Source organism: Chelonia mydas, chromosome 8, assembly GCF_015237465.2.
Source record: "Chelonia mydas isolate rCheMyd1 chromosome 8, rCheMyd1.pri.v2, whole genome shotgun sequence".
NCBI lineage: Eukaryota > Metazoa > Chordata > Testudines > Cheloniidae > Chelonia > Chelonia mydas.
Window position 1 is genome coordinate 90716655 of NC_057854.1, and position 21692 is coordinate 90738346.

The 21692-nt window shown below is 40.6% G+C and overlaps 1 protein-coding gene across 1 annotated transcript; it reads left to right on the top strand.

Annotated features, from left to right (window-relative positions):
* The first annotated feature begins 2297 nt into the window (after positions 1-2297).
* On the top strand, positions 2298-19387 carry CYP2J19 (cytochrome P450, family 2, subfamily J, polypeptide 19). Its single transcript, XM_007059062.4, has 11 exons — positions 2298-2395; positions 2577-2637; positions 4840-4935; positions 6515-6677; positions 9440-9580; positions 11063-11223; positions 13873-14049; positions 15145-15286; positions 16429-16616; positions 18128-18266; positions 19157-19387. Exons 1-11 carry the CDS (start codon positions 2298-2300, stop codon positions 19333-19335), a joined length of 1545 nt encoding a protein of 514 aa, XP_007059124.4. The 3' UTR covers positions 19336-19387.
* Positions 19388-21692: the final 2305 nt, after the last annotated feature.

Below are 21692 nucleotides of genomic sequence, written 5' to 3' on the forward strand. Positions count from 1 at the left end.
TCTTTGCCAGCAGAACATATGTACCTAGACATGTGCTTGTGACAGATAAGTACATAAACAGCATATTGGCACCAGAAAGACATCTGTGCCTAAAAAATCCACTTGTGATATGTACATAAATGACATTTTATCTCCAGTTAAGTCCTTGTGGCATTGAAAGAAATGTGTGATTGTACTCTTCTCTGTGAATACTGAGAAGGCGCATATTCACAATGGACAATCTGAGTAACAATAAGAGATTTTTAGGTACAAGGATTGCCATGTCAGTGCTTACTGTTACCGGGTTTTGCCAGTGGAAGGGAGGCTGTGGCATAAGACAGCAGAATATCTATGTGAGGAGGGGTTGGAGTGGCACACGTGTGGGCCATAACGGCCTGGGGCAGACAATGAAGTGACCGCGGTCACTGTGGGAGCAAAGAGGGAATGGCACCAGGCAATAGTCTGATTCAATGTATTGCCCAAGGATCTTGTGTCAAGGAGTGCTATGGGGCCCACACCAGAGCCAATGAGAGTCTTTAAATTGACTTCAGAGGGCCAAAGTCAAAGCTGCCATTTGCAGCCTCTGCACGCCCAACTTTGAACCAACCCTTATAATTTTGCAAATAATGGTATTTAGTCCAATTTTTTTTCTATCTATCATTAATTGGCTTATAAATTCATACAAAAATCACTTCGTCACAATCGGCTGTTTCCATAGGGAGAGATTGTTTTCTAATAGAGCAGGGGACCAGGAGTCAGACCTGCTGGGGTCTAGCATGGGCTACCTTGTGTGAGCCCAGGCAAAACACCGGACTTGACCTTGCAGTGCCTCAGTTTACCCAGTTGTAACGGCATTTACGTTCCTTACAGAGTTAGATAATGTTGGCAAAACTCTAGATTCCCAGAAAGATTAATTTCATAGGGACTATTAGATTGGAAAGAGAGAGAATACGCAAACCAGGGGGTATTAAAGTATCATCCACCAAGGCACAAGCACTAAAATTCCAAAATCACCTACATGCTTTAAGAACTTCCTAAGTCACTTAGATGCTTCTGAAAATTTTAGCCAAAGTAAGGATTAAAATGTATCTTTCTTGAGTTTGCTCAGGAAGGCAAAGCTCACCAAGAGCCTCATCGAATGCCCACTTATGTGAATGAAGATCTCCCATTGACTTTCAGAGACATTGGGTCATGCTCCATGTACCAAATGGGGCATTAGCGGCAGTTGTCGGTGCTCATTTCAAGGCACCGGAGGTTGGGTGCAATCAGCAACTAGCAGTAGTGGCCCTAAAGGGGGAGATGCGGGTGTGAAACCCCTGTCAGGATTTGGGCCTAAGATAGGGATCAAAACAATCAGAAGTCTGGAATGCCATAAAAGTTGCTTGCTATCTCATTGCTTTTGGAGACTGGCATTGACCAGCTGGGCATCAGGTACAGGGAGAAAAAACAAGGGTGAGATGCTCAACAGGTGTAAATCAGTGTGTGGTTCTGTTAAATTCACTGGATCTATGCCAATTTACATCTGCTAAGGATCTAGTCCTACAGACTTGTGGAAATCTGACTCATATTGTCTGTCACGTCACTGATTTGCAAAGGCTTGAAAGGTGAATTGCAATGGTTAATGTTGCTATTCAATTCAATAAAAATGGTTTGGAACAAAGTGTATCCACTTATTTTCAATATCAAGTTATTTCCCTACATATGTTTCTAATCATTAAGAAATTCTGTCACTTAAATAATGTTCTTAAAATACGGTAACAGTTGAACTACATTCTGTTACCTTATTGAATATCATTCCCTGGAAAAGATATCAGGATACTAGATCTCAAAAAAACAAATGGCAATTACATTTTTAACAGAATGTTTCAAAACCTTCTGCAAACAGTTAGACATCTAGCCAGGGAAGAAGGTAGAAACCATATGGGCCAATTGCTGTCTGTTGGCTGTTCAAGATGCTTTGGTGTATCAGCAGCTGTGTTTGTCCGTTCAATACCCTTATTCTTTGTGGTCCCTCTACACTCATATCTGCAATGGATCATCACATAGAAGAAGGATGGCCCAGTGTTTAGGGTGTTAGTGGGAGACCTGTGTTCAATTCCCTGCTCTGCCACAGATGACCCGGGTGACCTTTGGCAAATCACTTAATACCTCTGCACCTCAGTTCCACATCTGTAAAATGGGGGATATTGTGAGGATTAAAGGATGTGAGGTGCTCAGACACTATGGTAATGGGGACTCTTTAAGATCTAAGGTGAGTAGCTATTGTACAGATTGCTGTGCAGGAAAAATGTGTTTATAATCGAAGCTTTCACACTACCATGCGTTGTGTTGGTGCCAGAAATACTGTTATCACAATGCAACGCTCTAATGTGCTGGTTCATGAGAATGGGATCACTATGGTGATGCATCCGATGAAGTGAGCTGTAGCTCACGAAAGCTTATGCTCAAATAAATTTGTTAGTCTCTAAGGTGCCACAAGTCCTTTTTTTTTTTTTTTTTTGCGAATACAGACTAACACAGCTGCTACTCCGAAACCTGTTAAGGTGAAATTGTAACACTCCCTCAAAATTTGCAGCAGGCTAATTGAGCCCCTCCAGGGAGAGACACATTTGGACAAGCAAACCCAGAGACCTGACATTTGTGACTGACAGGGCACAGGTAAGTGCAAGCAAATGTACTCATGATGCAGAAAATAACGTTCCTCGTGTGACACCTTCCCCAGCCATGAGTCTCCCACCCGTACTACAGAACATGTTTCGCAACTGAGCTTCACACACATCCCAATTTGCTTGGTATTCTAGTCCATGCTGATAAATCGTATCATCCATCCAACAATAAGAGGAGCGAAACTGGGCTTCCAGCATCACGATGGAAGTTGGTGACTTATTATCCCATTCTCTTTCAAGACAATGTCGCATGGTAGGCAGGCACTTACCTATGCCAACAGAGTAATATCCATGATGGCAGGATTAGGGGCTCTATTCTATACTCCTTATTCAAATGGAGGAAAGACTGGACCAACTCGTAGCTTAGGATAGTGCTAGTAGATACTTAGGTACAAACTGTAAAACCAGAATGTCACAGAAAACTGCATGGGGGGAGGACCATTGTATCCATCAAAGCCTCCATCTGAGAGGACAAACTGGAATGCAGGAGTAAGGTGTGCAACTGTGGGCTTTTGTAGTGTCCCCTTGAGAATAAACCCAGTGGGCCACGTTTGAGAAACTGGCCCATAAGCAAAAATGCATTTGCTGAATGCTGATGTCTCTGCACTGGTCACAAATTCAGCAGTGCAAGTGTCTGCCCGAGCAAAAGAGCTGACTTGTTGGCAAAGTTAATGGCTAGCTTGTTGCCTGGCTTAGCTTGTGTTCATGGCTCTGTCAGGCTGATGGATAGTATTTACATTGAAGCTAACCTGCAGCTTGTGAGGTAGTGTGCTGCTCACAACGTTGCTCCTCACTATAGGATTCAAAAACTGGTTGGCAATCCTACAATGGCTCACAGGGGATAGGGCAGAATTGGGTTCCAGTCAGGCTGTCGCTCAAAAAAAGCATTGCTGTTCATTACACTTACTAATGTAGTTTAGCACATAGACTACATATGCTTCTAAAATAGCCACTAACGTATACAGTCCTCCAGCTACAGCAATGAATAGCAGCCCAGCAGAAATTAGATCTGGAAAAGACTTTGCACAAAAAGCTTTTTCCTAGACCAGGGCACCTTTTTTCATAAATTAAAACCATCACAATGTTAACATTTTCCATGAAATTTTGCATTATATTTGCTCCTGAAATTTTTACCAGAATGATTTTGAAAATCATAATTGACATTTTTACTTGACTGCAAATTGAGTTTTGGTAAATGGAAAACTTTTAAAAGAATTTCCATATAAATGTGAGTTAAAATTTAGCCAGTAAGCGATGAGCTAATTCACTGCTGCTCCAGCCTGCTACTCACCCTAAAGAGTGAGGGGATTTATTTAGGGGACAGATTTGCAAAAGGCCTAAGAGATTTAGGGACACAAACCCCAATCATGTGAGGTGCTGAGCCACCTCAACTTCAGTTGAAGTCACTGGGTGTTTAGGGTGCTCAGCACCTTATGGGATTGGGCTCTTAGGGCGTATTTGTGCCACCCTTCCTCAGACTAAACTTCTTTTGACTTCAGTGAGCTTCCCAGGCTTCACCATTTATGAGATGCTGTGCATCCTCAACTCCCACTGATCAGCACTTAAGAGGATCAGTCCCCTGGGCATTTGTATGGCGCCCATCACCTCAGGTGCCTTACAGTTTTTAAATTCTATAACTCCCTACATATGTAATTAGTGAAGTAAGCTGCTTTCACTGCAACCTAAAATGTTTGTAATGCTTATAATCCCAATTAGGTATCTGTATAAAGGAGCTCACTGTTAATTAAAGGCAGAGAGGGGGAATGGTTTTCCAGCAAGAAAGCTGAGGGACCTGTCAGAGGGGTAAAGCTGCAAATAAGCTTGCAAGACTGCTTCTGTTTAGCTGAATAAGCAGGGTTTTCTTTGCTGTGACGGAGTTTAAAACTGCTTATCTTGTGAGGGTTTTGACAACAGAGGTTTGTGAGAAAGCAGCATTCCCTTGGCAAGTCCTGCCAACCAGGCCATTATTAGCATCTTAGCCAGTTTACTTTACCCACCTCTACCTCCTATCTCAGCAAGACTAGACAAGGGTCAGAGCCCAGGTCCCTTTTGGCATTAAAAAATTTGTACTTTGACAGTCAAGATGCAGCTGCGCTTGTGGTGCATTTTAACTTCCCTTTGGGAAAGGATGACTGCTCAGACTCTCTTCGTCATTCTGGTTGTGTTTCTTTTAATTGCTGATCATGTGAAAAAGAGACGTCCCAAGAATTTTCCTCCTGGGCCACTACTTTTTCCTTTCGTTGGCACTATTGTGGACTATAAGCAGCCCATCCACCTCACTCTGCAGAAGGTAAGAGCCTGACTGAAGTTTATCGTATTAATGCTTTGCATGTACAGAGCGTGTTCTATAGCAGACCCTTGGAAATGCTTTACAGACAGTAAGCCTTACAACAGCCTGTGGTGTAGGTAACTGTTACTGGACCTTCCTGGGTGCAGAAGGGACCTAAACGCAACAGAACTCCAGCGGAGAGGTTGTGTAGAAGCTGACTCCATCCCACCTCTGCCTCTCTGTGGTATCACGGAAGGGCTGAGACAGATTGGGGAAGGGATGATAGGTGATTGCTGGATTCACAATTATGCAGACTTATGAAGAGCCTTTGTCCATTTACTTTGCCTTTGTTCTGGTGCCCAGGATTTGTCCCATTCCATCTATTTTACAGATGGAAGAGCTAAGGCACAAAGAGGTTAAGTGCCTATGTGACTTGCTCAGGGTCACATAGAGAAGCAGTGGCAGAGCCAGGAATAGTATCCAAGAGTCCTAACTGCCAGTGATGTCAGTGGCGCTATGACAATTGACACCAGCTGAGGATCTTCCCCCGAAAAGGTGGAGGAGGGGGCTTACCCTCCATTATAACTGGCTGGGCAAAGTAACATCCCTCCGGGGTCTGGCTTGTCTTCTTTTGCTATTACTTTAAAATACGTCTTCTCTTGTGTTGCATCCAGCCTAGGCCTGGGTGCTGTTCTCACAGGCTCCCATTCCTCTTGAGTGAAGCCTGGGAGAACTTGGGAAACACATGTCTGATAGGTTTTAGTCATCAAAATAACAATTATGCTTGTAAGACAAGGGCCAGCTATAATTCCTTGTACTTATTTTGCTGTGTTGAAGAAGGATCCTACAGATGATAAAGACATCCCATTCGGGCAGAGCATTAAGGGCATTTTCAATGCTTTTAGGCCTCTGATTTGTCCTCTTCTTCCCACTCAGAACTGTTATAATCTGATGGAGAAAACACTCCTGATCCTAAATGGTAATGGTATCTTCCTTTCCTGGAAAAAGAGAACATGTGGGATCAAAAGTGAATGTTCAGTGTGGAAGGTATTAACCTGCTGAGGAAGATAAGGGCTGGCCTAAATATTAAGCACAGTCTGACTCTGACTGGTGGTGGCAGGTGTCTTAAACCCTGTCCATACAGATGCTATATGCACACATTGGTAAGGGAATGTGCCATGGAAAATCCAGGCCTTGGCAGATGCTGTATAAGCCAATATGCAAAGTTTTAGTTCTAACCACCTAGGTTTAGTTCTACGTGTGTAAAAGTGTGGGGCGGGGGGGAGGGCACGGAGATGATGAGGAACCATTATAATGGTTCCTCATCTTTTTTTGATGAGAACTTTGGCCTAACGTTGGTCCCATATGTTACCGAACATTCCAGGAGGATCATCTGGATCATCCTCTAGCATTAGTGTTCCAGTGTGTAAGAGTCATGTCCAAGTTATACACAGCAGAGCTTTAGGCGATGCCTATGATCAGGTTGCTAAGGAGGCATCTCTCCTACACTACAGCTTGCCAGTATTTTTGTACCATCTCCATCCTTCCAGTGGTTTGTTTGACACAGAAGGTAACTAAATCAGAGGAACGTGTCTTTCAGCTTATTGGCCGGTATGGCAACATTTTCAGTGTGCAGTTTGGAAATCTGACATTTGTGGTGGTCAACGGATGCCAACTAGTGAAGGAAGCTCTTATCCATCAAGCTGAAGTATTTGCAGATCGACCACATATACCACTTCTCTGTGAAATTTTTAAAGGCCTTGGTGAGTTCCCGTGATGTGGTTGTCATTGGTTGCTACTTCGCCTGATCGGCAGCATGACCATTCCAAAAAAAAAAAAAAAAAAAAGCTGAATTCTGCCCTTGGCTACAAATCCCAACAACTTTACCTGGGATGCACAGGAGAGCTGGAATTGTTCCAGTGTTTCTAAATCTCAGTGAGGAAATATTGTTTTACTCCCTCTCTCTGAAAGATTGGGGGATGGGATTGTTCTGACTGGTTTCACTGAATTTAACATGAGAGCTAGTATGGAGTGTAAACAGCCCCTCCCAATTTTGGGTCAGCTGGACACCATAACATATAAAGCACTTTTGCTGAATAGGACCCAGATTTTTTTTAAGGTATTGAAAATACCTTTAAACATCTGGCCCTAGGCTAGCTACATATTTACTGCAGGTTTGGTATTTCTGAACCTGAATCAATTCGCGAAATCTCAGTGACCTGGAAAACATGAACTAGCAATGGGCAAGAGACAAAGCTATCTTTTAGGCCAAAATTTTCAAACCTGGGTTGCCTGAGGGGTCCTAAATCCATGTAGGCACCTAAACAGAAGTGGTCTGACTTCCAAAGGCACTGCAGCACTTGCAGCGTCCAGTGCTTTGGACCTTTGGCCACTTTGGTTTAGGTGCCTACATAGCTGCAGGGCCCTAACCTCAGGCAACAAGGTTGGAAAATGTTGACCTTAAAAACCGTTGTTTGCAGTGTTGTAGCCTTGTTGGTCCCAGGATATTAGAGAGACAAGGAGGGTGAGATAATATGTTTTATTGGAGCAACTTCTACTGCAGAGAGAGAAGCTTTCAAGCCGTATAGAGCTCTGTAGAAGACAAGCTCCCTGAAGAAGAGCTCTGTGTACGCTCGAAAGCGTGTCTCTCTTGCCAACAGAAGTTGCTCCACTAAAAGATATTATCTCATCTACCTAGTCAACCTTAAAATCTGTCAGACACTGATACCTCAGCAATGAGCACAGTAAAAAGAGCTAAATTCGTAGACTGAGTATTGTCCTATCAGTAACAGTAACAGGCATGTAGGAGAAGGATACTGTACAATCACTAAAGCCTGTGCCTGTTGCTGCACTAGGAAAACTCCCTGCTAACTGTACAGGCTCAGAAACTGTACACCTAAATGCCTACACATTTCCCCCATGTAATTTCAGGTGGGTGCAATTATCTATCTAATTGAACACTCCCACTCATTCTGTAAATCCATTCTGTTGGGTTGATGTGAATTGCAAAACATGTGTTTGTATTTCATCTTAGAGCTTGGTGCACTTCAATGTTTGGCAAAGTGACTCTGTGTATATAAGGCCAAAATCAAACTTTGTCCTGACTGAGGTAAACTCCCACTGACATTGGAAAGTTTGTCTTCTACTTGGGGCTGCCTACTACTGGGAAGAAATAGAAGGAAAAAATAGAATAAGAGAAAAAAAGAAGAGTAAAATATTTGAAGTAAACAGGGATGGTGGTTACATTTTGAGCATTTCTGAGTGCAGTTGTCCTGAAGCTTTCCCATCCGTGTCTGTCTCTCTCTCTTTCAATGCTCAATAGTAAACAGCATGGTAATGTAAATGCTCTTGATCATCCTGTGAGAGGTACACACACAGCTACCCCTGAAGATAATGGGAGTCTGTCAGTAAAAACGGAGTGTCTGATTCTGCTGCCTATACTCAGGCTAGGTAGTACTTACAGGAGAGCCCACTGAGGTCAATGGGATTGCTCACACAAACAGCTTCTACTCAGTGTGAGTGAGGCTGGTGCAATCAAGCCCTTAGTAATCACCTCAGCATTTGGCCCAGATATCCTAGTATCTGTTTATACCTGGGGATCTATTTAGATTAAAGGAGCTAAATAAATGCAAGGGGCCAGACACATTTAAAGAGTTTCACAGGAGATGGGACAGTGGGAGGGGTGGCCAGAGCTCTGAGGCAGCTGCGAGCATTCTTTCTCTCAGGTGCTTGGCTGGCTGGTTCTTGCTCACACGCTCAGAGTCTAACTGATTGCCTATGTGGGGTTAGGAAGGAATTTCCCCCAGGTCAGATTGGCAGTCCCCAATCTTTGGCCTCCTTCTGCAGCATGTGTGTGTAGGTCTCTTGCCAGGGTTTTGTGGGTATATCTCACTGAATCATTTCTTTGCCATTGCAGGGACCTTGAGCGCTGGTCCCCCTCTGTCCCTCCTGTAGCACGGAACAGTCTAGTCTCCTGTGGACTGCAATACTTTGGTCTCTTTCAGTTGTGGGGTGGTCTTGGTGGATTGTGATATATGGGAGGTCAGGCTAAATGATCTAGAGGTTATCTCTTAGGGGTGGGGATTTTTCACATCCCAGAGAGACGTAGCTCCACTGATGTAAGTTTTCTGTGTAGACCAGCCTGTGTGACTCTTTTTTTAATTTCCCCGTTACTTTTCTTTCCTCCAGCTGCACGCAGCACCACGGCTGAACCTTACAAAGAAAATCACTCCCCACATGCAGGTCTCCCAACACTGTAATAGTACTAATAGTAAACTACTTGTGCTTACCCCTTTTATTCACACAAAGCTCAAGAGAAAAGGGGGAAAAGCAGATTAAAGCAAATCTGTAAAGCTAGCTCCGGAGTGTAAGCCGATTGCTTTTGGGTTTTAATTCCCATGCAAAAATGTACTTTAAAAATAAGTTTGTTTTATTTTAATACTCTAATGATGATTTTTAAACTGTTTCCTGCATACGGCAAAACATATATATATAATATAATATAAAATGTTTTTTTTAATTGCAGGGCTGATATCATCAAATGGATGTATCTGGAGGCAACAAAGAAAATTTGTTTTATCAGCCCTGAAAAGCATTGGTGTAAGCTTTGAAGAACGAATACAGGAAGAGAGCAGATATCTTACGGAAGCAATAGAGGAAGAGAAAGGTAAGAAATGAACTTACGTTATTTTGTCCTAAGATTTTAGCTATGCTTTTCTCAGGACAGTCACACAGAGATCTTGATCAGCCCCCTTGATCCGCGCCAACACTACCCATGGCCTTTGGTAAGCCTAGGCCAGAAACACCTGGAATGGTTGTGACACGTAAATATATGCACCATGAGGGAACCAGTGAAAGGAATAACCATAGGAAAATAGGAATTGCCATATGAGATCAAGACCTGGGCTCCATCTACTCTGGTAGCCTATCTCCGAAAGTGGCCAGTACAAGATGCTTCAGAAGGAAGTGCAAAGAGGTCCATAACGGACAATTATGCAATAATCTGCCCAAACAAGAGGTTTATCTATTGTTTTCTTTTTATTATTTTTATTATGATTGGGGCTCCTAGGCACTATCAAGAATCAAGGCTTCTTTGTGCTAGAGAATATGTTTTATATGTACTGGGAAAATAAACATAGGAGATTTCAATAGTATTTGGATACGTAACAGAACAGCACATGCAATGCATGATGTTGGGGGGAGGGGTAGCCCAGTGGTTTGAGCATTGGCCTGCTAAACCCAGGGTTGTGAGTTCAATCCTTGAGGGGGCCATTTAGGGATCTGGGGCAAAAATTGGGGATTGGTCCTGCTTTGAGCAGGGGGTTGGACTAGATGACCTCCTGAGGTCCCTTCCAACCGTGATATTCTATCTATGTAATCCTTATTTTAAAAAAGCATATGATTTATATGTATTGTTATCCAATAATGGATTTTTAAGCAGCCATCCAGACTTATCCTCCCATAACTTTCTATTTGTCTTTTATAGTTTATATAGGTATGCCAAGAAATCCGTTGTAGTGGTGTTTGTGGAATACAGTTAGTATGCAATGTGTAGAGGAGAGCTAATCTTTAAAGGGATGCAATCTGGTTGTTTAGGACCAATAAGAAAATGTTATTAAAATGTACAAAACCTAAGACTATATTAATATTATAAATGTTTTCCTGGATACTTTAGTTGGGTTTCCCCTGCAATATTTAAAACCCAAACATGTCAGCTTTGTGCTAGCGCACAAAAGTTGAAAGTTAAATCGACTAGAAACTGACTATAGAACTGTTAGAAAATAAGAATACTTAGATCTTATGTAGAGCTTTTCCATATGTAGATGTTAATATGCTTTAAGTAGATGAGTAACCAAATATTAACCCCATTTAACAGATGGGAATCTGAAGTCCACAGAGGTTCAGTGGATTGCCCCAGGTCCTAACAAGCCAGTGAAGAGCTAGAAATAGGACCCAGGTCTGCTGACTCATAGTCTGGGAGTCCCTATTCATTTGCCATACTGAACGTAGCGTAAAACCAAAACAGTATAAGTGGTGAAAAGTAAATTGGATTTAAAATAATATTTCAGTTTTAAGACTCTACAGTGGTATTATTACACTAGTCTGGAATATTTTTAAACTGACACTATCCCTATATTTTCTCCTCCAGGGCAACCATTTGACCCTCATTATAAAATTAATACTGCTGTTTCAAATATTATCTCTTCCATCACTTTTGGGGAGCGCTTTGAATACCATGACAATCAGTTCCAGGAATTACTGCATTTACTCTCTGAGACATTACTCCTCATAGGAAATTTTTGGGGCCAGGTAAAGCTGGTTTGTTTTTTGATTTCAGACACCTGAAAAGTAAAGTAGTTAGAGTGAGAGCAGAATCAAGTGAGGGGAATCTGACTTTTCCTATGTAAAAAAGTATAATGATCTATGGGAAATGACCATGTATTCCTTCACGTGAGTATCGCTTCCTTAATTCTGGTTTTTATTTGCGCTGTCGATTAATCGCAGTTAACTCACATGATTAACTCTGAAAAATTAATTGCAATTAAGAAAATTAATCGTGATTAATCACAGTTTTTTAATTCACTGTTAAATAATGGAATACCAATTGAAATTTATTCAATATTTTGGATGTTTTTCTACATTTTCAAATATATTGATTTCAGTTACAGCACAGAATACAAAGTGTGCAGTGCTCACTTTATATTATTTTTATTACAAGTATTTGCAAAAATTATAAACAAAAGAAATAGTATTTTTCAATTCACCTCTTACAATATCGTAATGCAATCTCTTTATCATGAAAATGCAACTTACAAATGTAAGGTTTTTTTGTTACATAACTGCACTCAAAAACAAAACAACGTAAAAATTTAGCAGCTACAAGTCCACTCAGTCCTACTTCTTGTTCAGACATTGACTAAGACAAACAAGTGTGTTAACATTTATGGGAGATAATGCTGCCAGCTTTTTATTTACAATGTCTACTGAAAGTGAGAACAGGCATTCGCATGGCACTTTTGTAGCCAGCATTGCAAGGTATTTATGTACCAGATATGCGAAACATTCGTATGCCCTCTCATGTTTCAGCCACCATTCCAGAGGACATGCTTCCATGCTGATGATGCTCATTAAAAAATAATGCGTTAATTAAATTTGTGACTGAAATCCTTGTGGGAGAATCGTATGTCTCCTGCTTTATCTGCATTCTGCCATGTATTCCATATTATAGCAGTCTCAGATGATGACCCAGCATGTGTTGTTCATTTTAAGAACACTTTCACTGCAGATTTGACAAAACGCAAAGAAGGTACCAATGTGGGATTTCTAAAGATCTCTATAGCACTCGACCCACGATTTAAGAATCTGAAGTGCCTTCCAAAATCTGAGAGGGATGAGGTGTGGTGCATGCTTTCAGAAGTCTTAAAAGAGCAACACTCTGATGTGGAAACTACAGAACTACCACCAAAAAAGAAAATTAACCTTCTGCTGGTGGCATCTGACTCAGATGATGAAAGTGAACATGCGTTGGTCTGCACTGCTTTGGATCTTTATGGAGCAGAACCAGTCATCAGCATGGAAGAACGTCCTCTGGAATGGTGGTTGAAGCATGAAGGGACATATGAATCTTTAGTGCATCTGGCACGTAAATATCTTGTATGCTGGCTACAACAGTGTCATGTGAATGCCTGTTCTCACTTTCAGGTGACAATGTAAACAAGAAGTAGACAGTATTATCTCCTGCAAATGTAAACAAACTTGTTTGTCGAGTGATTGGCTGAACAAGAAGTAGGACTGAGTGGACTTTGTTTTATTGTTGAATGCAGTTATTTTTTGTACATACTTCTACATATCTCTTTCATGATAAAGAGATTGTATTGCATTACTTGTATGAGGTGAATTGAAAAATACTATTTCTTTTTTTATAGCACAAATATTTGTAATAAAAAATATAAAGTGAGCACTGTACACTGTGTTCTGTGTTGTAATTGAAATCAATATATTTGAAAATGTAGAAAACATCCAAAAATATTTAAATAAATGGTATTCTATTATTGTTTAACAATGCGATTAACCGCGATTAATTTTTTTAATCGCTTCACAGCCCTACTTTTCACATAAAATGGTGTGGGTGCTAAAAAGAAAGAGAGAAACCACCAAGTATGTTGTTTCACATCCAAGCTATATGAAAACACACAAATGTTGTGTGATCGTGATGCAAATCCTGTAGCACGTCAGGTTCATTTAAAAGGTTTATCCATAGATGTGTTTGGGAAATTTCATAAACTTCTACAATTTCTATGGAAAATGGACAAAATTATCCTTAAAATGTCCCCCCCCCCCCAAGTTTTCAACTAGCTTTATTTGTGAATCATACTGGGGGTGATCATAGCACTTACCTACCTCACAGAGGTGTTGTGACGATAAATACATTTAAGATTGCGATTTGAGATCTACTGATGAAAAGCACTAGAACTAGGTATTAATTATTATTATTTGTTAATGAGTGGCCTGAGTTTCCAGATTTATAACTAGATCTGGCCAATACTGATTGATTTGGAGTTTTACTGTGAATAGATTATGCAGTTCTGCATACTGTGGGTCAGACTCTGATCTCAGTTACATCTGTAGAACTCCATAGTCAATTGATTTATTCTGGGTCTACACCATAAGACTCTGGTTGGTTTTTTTTTAAGTTTTGTTTCAGATTAAGGGACTTTATTGGCCAGCATGAGTTCTAAAAAAATAAACTTTTATTATCAGAAAACAGTGGGTCTGAATCACACCCATTTCACACCAGTGTAACTCCATTGACTTCAGTGGAATAACTCCTGCTTTGCCCTGGTGTAAATGTTTGGAGAATCAGGCTAATAAACTGTGCTAGATGTGTTAAACTGTAATCGATTTTTTTTCTTGATCCTACGAGGTATTAATTTTTCCTGTTCCCTTACATCTTAACAGCTGTATAATGCTTTCCCCTGGCTAATGAGGTGGGTCCCAGGGCCCCATAATAAAATTTTCAAACATTGGGAGAAACTTAAATATTTTGTGAAAGGAGTGATTGCAAAGCACAAGGAGAACTGGAATTCATCTGAAACCCGAAACTTCATTGACTGTTATCTGAAGGAAATAGAAAAGGTAAGAGGACAAAGAGAACCAACAATTTACTGCGCAACAGAAAGAAAAAGCAATAGACAACACTTAGAATTTAGACACTAGCTTCTCAGACAAACTGTCTGGAGCTGTGTATGTCATTGGGATTTTGCCATTCTAAATTGCTCACTAATTCTTTTAGGGCAAAATTTTCTAAGAAAAGTTGTTTGAATGGATAGTTATTTTTCGTTTAAAAGTACTTACAATGTACAGCATGCTGTTTTAAAGCACTTGGAAGGTCACTTAATCTAATGTCTATGAGAATTCTCAAGTTCAGTTTTTTTTAATGAAATTTAACATTAAAAAATGCAGTCCTTGATTTGCCAAAAGTCACTGCCCTGCCATACTGCACATGGGATTTTCAAAATGGTCTAGGGGAAATAAGGATGTATCACCAACTAATTAACATAAATCAGAGACCCAGTCCTGAAACTCTGATGGACATGAGTTAATATCAAAAACATCAATAGGACTGTTCAACTGAATATGGTTTTCTAACGTGACTATGATTTACAAGATTGCAATGCAGAAGGAATGCGGTGGGTGGGGAGTGCTAAGGTGCATTTAAGTCATCTTTGCACCCTCCTCCTCTAAGTGCTGGAAAGGCCCCTGGAGTAACTTAGACAGCCCTGGGATCCTAAGTTACAGCAGCCTGGGTGGCATTATGGGCCGCAGCGCTGAACAGAATCTTTGCAGTGTATCACACTGTGGCTCTGCCCTTGACACATTTCCTGCCCTGGGATTAGGAAAGTGGTCCTCAAAAGGCAGCCTGCCAGCCATCTGTCCCATTGCCTCTATTGGGGGGGATCCTCCTCCAGGTATCACCAGGGCTTTTGGGGCCCCCTGCTTTGACCTTCTTACCCAAAGTAAAGGGGCAATGGGGTGCAGTTCTCACCCTAGATATATGAAAAAGCCAAGACTGAGATTTCCGAGGCAGTGCAGAGGATTTAGACACACATCTTCTATTAATTTTAACAATTACATCAATTTGGTGAGGCCTTAGGTTTTTCTTTTGAGGAGGATAATTTGCCCGTCCATGCTACCACATATAACTTATATATATATATTTTTATTTTAAAGTCTAAGGATGATTCCATCTCTTATTTCAATGAGGAAAATCTACTGTGTTGCACATTGGATCTGTTTTTAACTGGGACAGAAACAGCTGCCACAACCATACGCTGGGCTCTGCTGTACATGGCAGTATATCCCAAAATTCAAGGTAGATTTTGTAATGGTTTAAAATTGAAATTGTCCTTCCTTCCTTTCAGTTTATTCCTTATAGGCCTGATCCAGAGCCCACTGAAGCCAATGGAATTCTTCCCACAGATTTCTGTGAGCTTTGAATCCAGGCCTTATATTCTGCCCTTAAATTCCTCAGTGAGCCCCAGTAGCTGAAAGATTGGCTTTCTCACTTCCCTGGGAACAGCACTGAGAACAACAAACGAAGGCTTATTGTACTGGCTAGATCTGAGCTTCGGCACTGGAAATCCTCAAGCTAGTGGGGTCTTTGCAGCTCCAAGTGCATAGGTCTCTGCAGAACAACCACCACAACCATGAGAGGGAAGGACTGTCTAGCGGTAAATGCTCACTCCTGGGAACTGACTTCTTCTTGGCTTTGCACTGACTTTATGTGTGACCTTGGACAAATCACTTCACCTCTGTGTGCATCAGTTTCCCTATCTGTAAAATGGGAATGATTCTTAGCTACTTTTCAGGGGTAATGTGATGTTTAATTAATTAATATTGAAAGGCATGCTGAAATCTTGAGATAGAAAGTTCCATAAATATATGAAGAAAAGGAGTACTTGTGGCACCTTAGAGACTAACCAATTTATTTGAGCATGAGGTGCCACAAGTACTCCTTTTCTTTTTGCGAATACAGACTAACACGGCTGTTACTCTGAAACCCATAAATGTATGATGATTTATTATTAATTGGCACTTTTTGTAACAACCTCAGCAGACATCCCCCATGACAGAGTTGTCATGAATAATGAAGGCCTGACCCAAAATCCACTGAAGTCAGTGGAAAGACTCCCATTGACTTCAATGGGCTTTGAGCCAGGTCCTGACTTATCTTCCACCACTTGAGGGCTAGAGCTTATTCCATGCAGGCATGGTCAAGGCAGGTTGGCAAGGCAACGTGAGGGAGCCTTGCACTGCTATTGCCCATGCTATACCTTTTTGTGACTAAGCACAGCATTTACATCCAGGATTTGGAAGGAGGAAGGAGGCACCTGTCACTCAAAGCACTTTAAAAATAAAAATGCAGCTGAAAATCTGAACAATTCAAGGCTCTCTAAATAGACAAACTGCTTCTCCTCATCATAACTGTTAATGCAGCTTTTGGCTTCTTTTCAGAGAAAGTGCAAACAGAAATTGAGACAGTGATTGGCCAGTCCCGGCAACCAATGATGGATGACAAAGAGAATATGCCGTATACCAACGCAGTCCTCAATGAAGTACAAAGGATGGGCAACGTAGTACCTATAAATGTGCCCAGAATGGCAACCAGTGACACTACACTGGCAGGATTCCATTTGCCAAAAGTAACCTGAAAGGAAACCAAACCTTCCTTTCTTCTTCTGTTGGTTTGACGTTAGATCTAACTTTTAATTCTTTTACGGCAAAATCTCATATAATTTAAAAGCAGGTGAAACCATTAGAATCCAATAGCAATTTAACAGAGTACTTTAGAAATTTCTCTAAAAACTAAAATAATTTAATAGAGATTGGTATCGTTTTCATGACTTTTAAAAATCCATCTATAGAAGTGATTTAATTCTTTATTACATTATAGATGATGGATCTAAAATCCCATAGAAAAATTATAATTTTCTATTAAGGTCTACAGAAGTTCTCTATAAAGATAACTTTTCTGGAGAAAGGAACTATGTAAAAAGGGCTTCATTCTCATTTTACAAAAAAATATTCATTTAATTCCTTGATTTTTCTGTGCGCTGCAAAGACTTCAGTTTTGGGGTGTTAAGAAAAATACAATATAGGGTAATTTCATGAATGATATGAAACTGAGACCCAGAGACCGTGGGAGCCAATAGTAAGAGGACATAGAATTTTGATATGTTAGGCTTAAGTGTCTTAGGAAACTCCGCTATGATAAATAAATAGCACCAATTAAAAGCTAGTTTTTAGCAGCTAGTTTTTAGCAACAAGCACCAAGCTCTCATTATAATAGTAAATATCAAACAGCCTGTTGTTTCTTATACCTCCCAGTAACCTGATCAGTTGTTTCATGGAGAGAGCTGACTCCTTAATGTTTGTACAATCAATCCTATAACTTGACTGCAATGTTTGCCCCTCTCTGGTGGAGGATGGGAAGTTTCTTGTTATGTGGTAGCAATTTTAGGTAGCTTAAAAAAAAAAAGCAACAGCTGAAGCAAGTTTTAGTTTAAAACCTTATGTACACACAGAAATTGCACTAGTTTAACTAAAATCAGTTTGAAAAATTAAACTGATGCAAACTCCTGTGTGGACACACTTTTATTGGTTTTAAACTGGCTTCCGTTGGTTTAGCCATACTAACATAATTGTAATTTACTGACACAAGTCAAACCAATAAAAATCAGACTGCAAATAAACTAAAAGTGTCTGTGCAGGGTGTTGCATTGGTTTAATGAAGGCCGTGTCTATACAAGGCTATCCAGAAAAATTAATCTGAATTAACTAAAGGTGTGAATTTGAAGTAGATTAGTTAAACAGCACTAAATCCCTGTGTGGACACTGTTATTAAACTGAATTAAATCTACTTTAATTCTGAATTAGTGAGTTCACACGGGGGTTTAAGCAATTTAACTAGTCCACTTCAAATTCACACCTTTAGTTAATTTGAATTAATTTTCTTGGATGTCCTTGTATAGACAAACCTTAAATTGTTAAAGAAACACACCTTTATTTAAACCAATTCCACTGTGTGTGTAGATCAGGTCTAAGAGAAGTAATAAAATAGTTTTAAAAACAAAATGGCTCAATATGTAACCTTCAAGCACACACCCACCTACTTGTTTTTAGTTCTCATTCTCCTCCTCCTCCCCTTTTGCAGGGTACCACTTTGATCCCCAATTTGACATCAATAATGTTCGACAAGAATGTGTGGGAAACTCCTGATACATTTAATCCTGAGCATTTCCTGGAAAATGGCCAGTTTAGGAAGCGGGAAGCCTTTCTGCCTTTTTCTGCAGGTGAGACCATGTGTGAGGGAATGTTTTTGCATGAAAAGGCCAATGTCATATTTTAAAAGTAGATGAAGCTAGGAAGTGCCATCCCAGGACAAACCAATAGTCCATCTTGTCCAGTGTTCTGTCTCTGACACTAGCCATTACCTGATGCTTCAGAGGAAAACTTAAAATCCTTGTAAAGGGCAACACTGTACCACAAAGGAAAATTCCTTCCTCACTCCATCTACCAATGCAGGCTTTTTTACTGTATTTGTTAATAGTGCAAGTCGGCTGTTAACTGGTTTTCAGAGTTTGCCTCTGAGAACAATCTCCAACATTTTCATTAAGTGGTAAAGCTCTGAGGAAAGTTCCCACATTCTTGTTGGAGAACAGTCCCTCCCCACTGTCAACGAAGAGATCTCTCATGCAGAAGAATGTTCAATGGACATACAAGAGGAGAAAATATAGGGAAGAGGATATCTAGGAGCCATCATAATTTTAACTAAGTACAAAGGATGATCATAAAGTCCTATTCAGCTTCTCATAGTGGGGCTTTGTGTATACAGTATTAGCTCAGAGGTAGTAGCAGACTCATAGTCCAGCCGCTAGAGGGGTTCACAGACCCACAGTGTTAATGTGGATATAATTAGAGATGTCTAGAGCTCCTTTGAGACTATCAGTACATTTTATAATAATAATAATAGTCCCCAAATCTTACATAGCATTTCTTTCATCTTAGAAAGAACATGGCAAACACCAAGGTAGTAGTACTGATTAAATTAAGGCAATTGGCAAGTTTTTCAGGGAACTTACTGTCTGAGTGAATTTTTAATGGAACAGAACGCTGTGTTTGCTATCACTTAACCCTGTAATTATAGCAGTAATCCATCAGCTGCTCTTTCTTCCCCTTCCAGGAAAGCGGGTTTGCCCTGGAGAGCAGCTGGCTAGAACAGAGCTGTTCATCTTCTTCACCACCCTTATTCAGAAATTCACATTCCGAGCTCCAGAGAACGTGGAGTTAAACTTTGAATTCACAATAAGCCTCACACGCTGTCCGAAGCCATTCCAGATTTGTGCTGTTTCTCGCTGCTGAAGATCAGGAAGATGTTGTTGGTTTTGCTTCTCATTAAACATCTGCTGTTCAAGGAGAAAAGCTCCCCTTCCTCCCTGTCTGCCCCATTACTTAAGTTTTTCTCTATTTTCATTTTTTTCCCAATTATTTTGTGCCAGGAGTTTCCTAGCAACCAGATTATGGGTTGTGGGACATCTGTGCCCCTGAGGTTGCTCCAGGCAGCAGTAATGGGTATGTTACCCAGAGTACACTGCCCTTTGGTGGGAGTAGCCGGATTCTCCCTGAGGTCTGCCAAGGAATGGGCTCTTACTTGGTGCCCCTTGTCTCAAAGTGACAAGACAGTGGGAACTATCACTTGATCCCATTATGGCAGTAAAAGCACTCAGACACAGTTGGGAGCCTGGGACATGAAAGCAGCAGTTGGACTTGCCTGTGGTGGGAAATATGATTCTTAAACAATCATGGAGGTGGATGGAGGTTTACAAGTAGCACTAGAACCCAAATCTCCTAGATTTCAGGTTGGGTCAGGGATCTAGTCAAACTTTTGGCAGCCTCTAGTCAGGGTTCCTGTATTACATTCCCAATCCTGCCACTGACAGGTATAGTAGCCTTGGGTAAGTTGCTTATGTCAAAATTTTCAAAAGCGGCCTCTGATTTGGTGTACTTCAATTGAGATATCTCGTCTTGGTAAAGCACTTCGTTGGGTGACATGGAGGGCAAGTCAGAAAGGTCACGGAAAATGGGCACCCAAAAATTGAGGCCAAAATCAGAGGCCACTTTTGAACATTTTGGCCTTATCCACTCTGGGCCTCTGCTAATCACCTTGAGAAATGGTTATATTGCTAGTTATTACCTGACTCATGCAGATGATGTCAGTAAAGCTGGTCAGATAATAGGGCTTTTTTTTCCTGTTGACATTCCTTATTTTTTTTGGCAAAAAGTCCAATAAGAAAATATTTTGGCCAAAAAGCAAAAAAATGTTGCTGGAAAACAGTAATATTTCAATTTGGTGTCTCATGGGAGTTGTAGTTCACGTACCTCATGCTCCCATTCTCCTTTCTAGGCTGGACTCCCTGGCTGAAATACATTTCCTATGATATACCATGGTTTCCCCCTTGGAGAAAGAGGCGATGCATCATGGGAGTCCCTAGTCATGGTGGCTCATGGGATATGTAGGAAAATGGAAACATGGCCAACCAATCTACAACTCCCACAATGCACTGCAGGAGCATATCCAACTCTAAATATTTTGGTTTTCAGGAGTTTGGGTTTTTGATGAAAAATCAAAATTTTCTATTGAAAGCAGACGCTTTCTGCAAAAAGTTCAGCTTAGTCAAAACCCCAAATTTTCCATAAAAAAAATTAAATGCAAAATTTTCAGTCAACCCACTTGTAAAGCTTAATTAACGAATGCTTCTGAAGTGCGTTGAGAGTGCCACAGACGTACAAGCCATTATATCCATTTAAAAAGTTAAGTACAATTATATCTGGTCATATGGGAGTTATCCAAGGTTGTGAGTGTTTTACACTTAAATTATTTTTCAAAGTGTTATTTTTGTGAGCCCAGCTCAAAAATCTGCTTCATTTAAGTTCAGTCTTGGCATGTAAGTTAGTCCTCAATGAGGAAATCATGCTTAGTTAAGAAAAAGCGTCTGGCTACCTGAATCCCTGATATTCTGATGGTTTTGGATGTCCCCTGCAATCCTTGTAAAATCAGTGTTTATCTTTACTAAAAATAGCTTATTATGCATTTCCTTACCAGCTTACATATCCCAAGTGTGCAGCAATTCAAATAAATGCACTCACAGGCATACTTACAGTATATGTAATAAGGACACATTTGGATAAATTTAACCCCTGTTACGTCAGCTAAGCAACTTCCAATGATCATACAGAATGCATCAGCTGAATGCCCAGTTACTTCTGCATTGAAATAAAAGCACGCCCTGGGACAAATTCCACCCTCTGCCACACCCATGAAGATAACAAGATTGCACAGTTGCAAGCAAGGCCAGAATTTGGCCTACTGTGTCTGTTTCAGAACCTATAATAGCATCTGACATAATTTACATGATCACATATTTGAAAACTATAGGGACTATTTGGGCATGCACCACATTCTCTTAGAGCTGGGGCACTGGGAGGAGCATCTGAGTTTTGGAACAGGAGGTTCTGGGTTCTATCCAGAATATCTATGTTGACTTGAAGTTCGAATTAGCTTTGTCAAGCAGCATAGTGACATCTGTGAAGGCCTAACTAGTAATGGATTTCTTACAGCAGGGGTGCATAATTTATGGCCCACAGGCCGTACACAGCCCACCGGAACATTTCTTAAGGCCCACGGCCTGCTTCAACACAATATACTAATGGCCGATCCA

Coding starts and splice junctions, on each gene's coding strand:
- CYP2J19 (XM_007059062.4), top strand. CDS start 2,298: ATGCGTTGTGTTGGTGCCAGAAATACTGTTATCACAATGCAACGCTCT. Junction 4,936..6,514: donor TCCACCTCACTCTGCAGAAG/GTAAGAGCCTGA, acceptor CGTGTCTTTCAG/CTTATTGGCCGGTATGGCAA. Junction 18,267..19,156: donor CTTTCTGCCTTTTTCTGCAG/GTGAGACCATGT, acceptor TTCCCCTTCCAG/GAAAGCGGGTTTGCCCTGGA.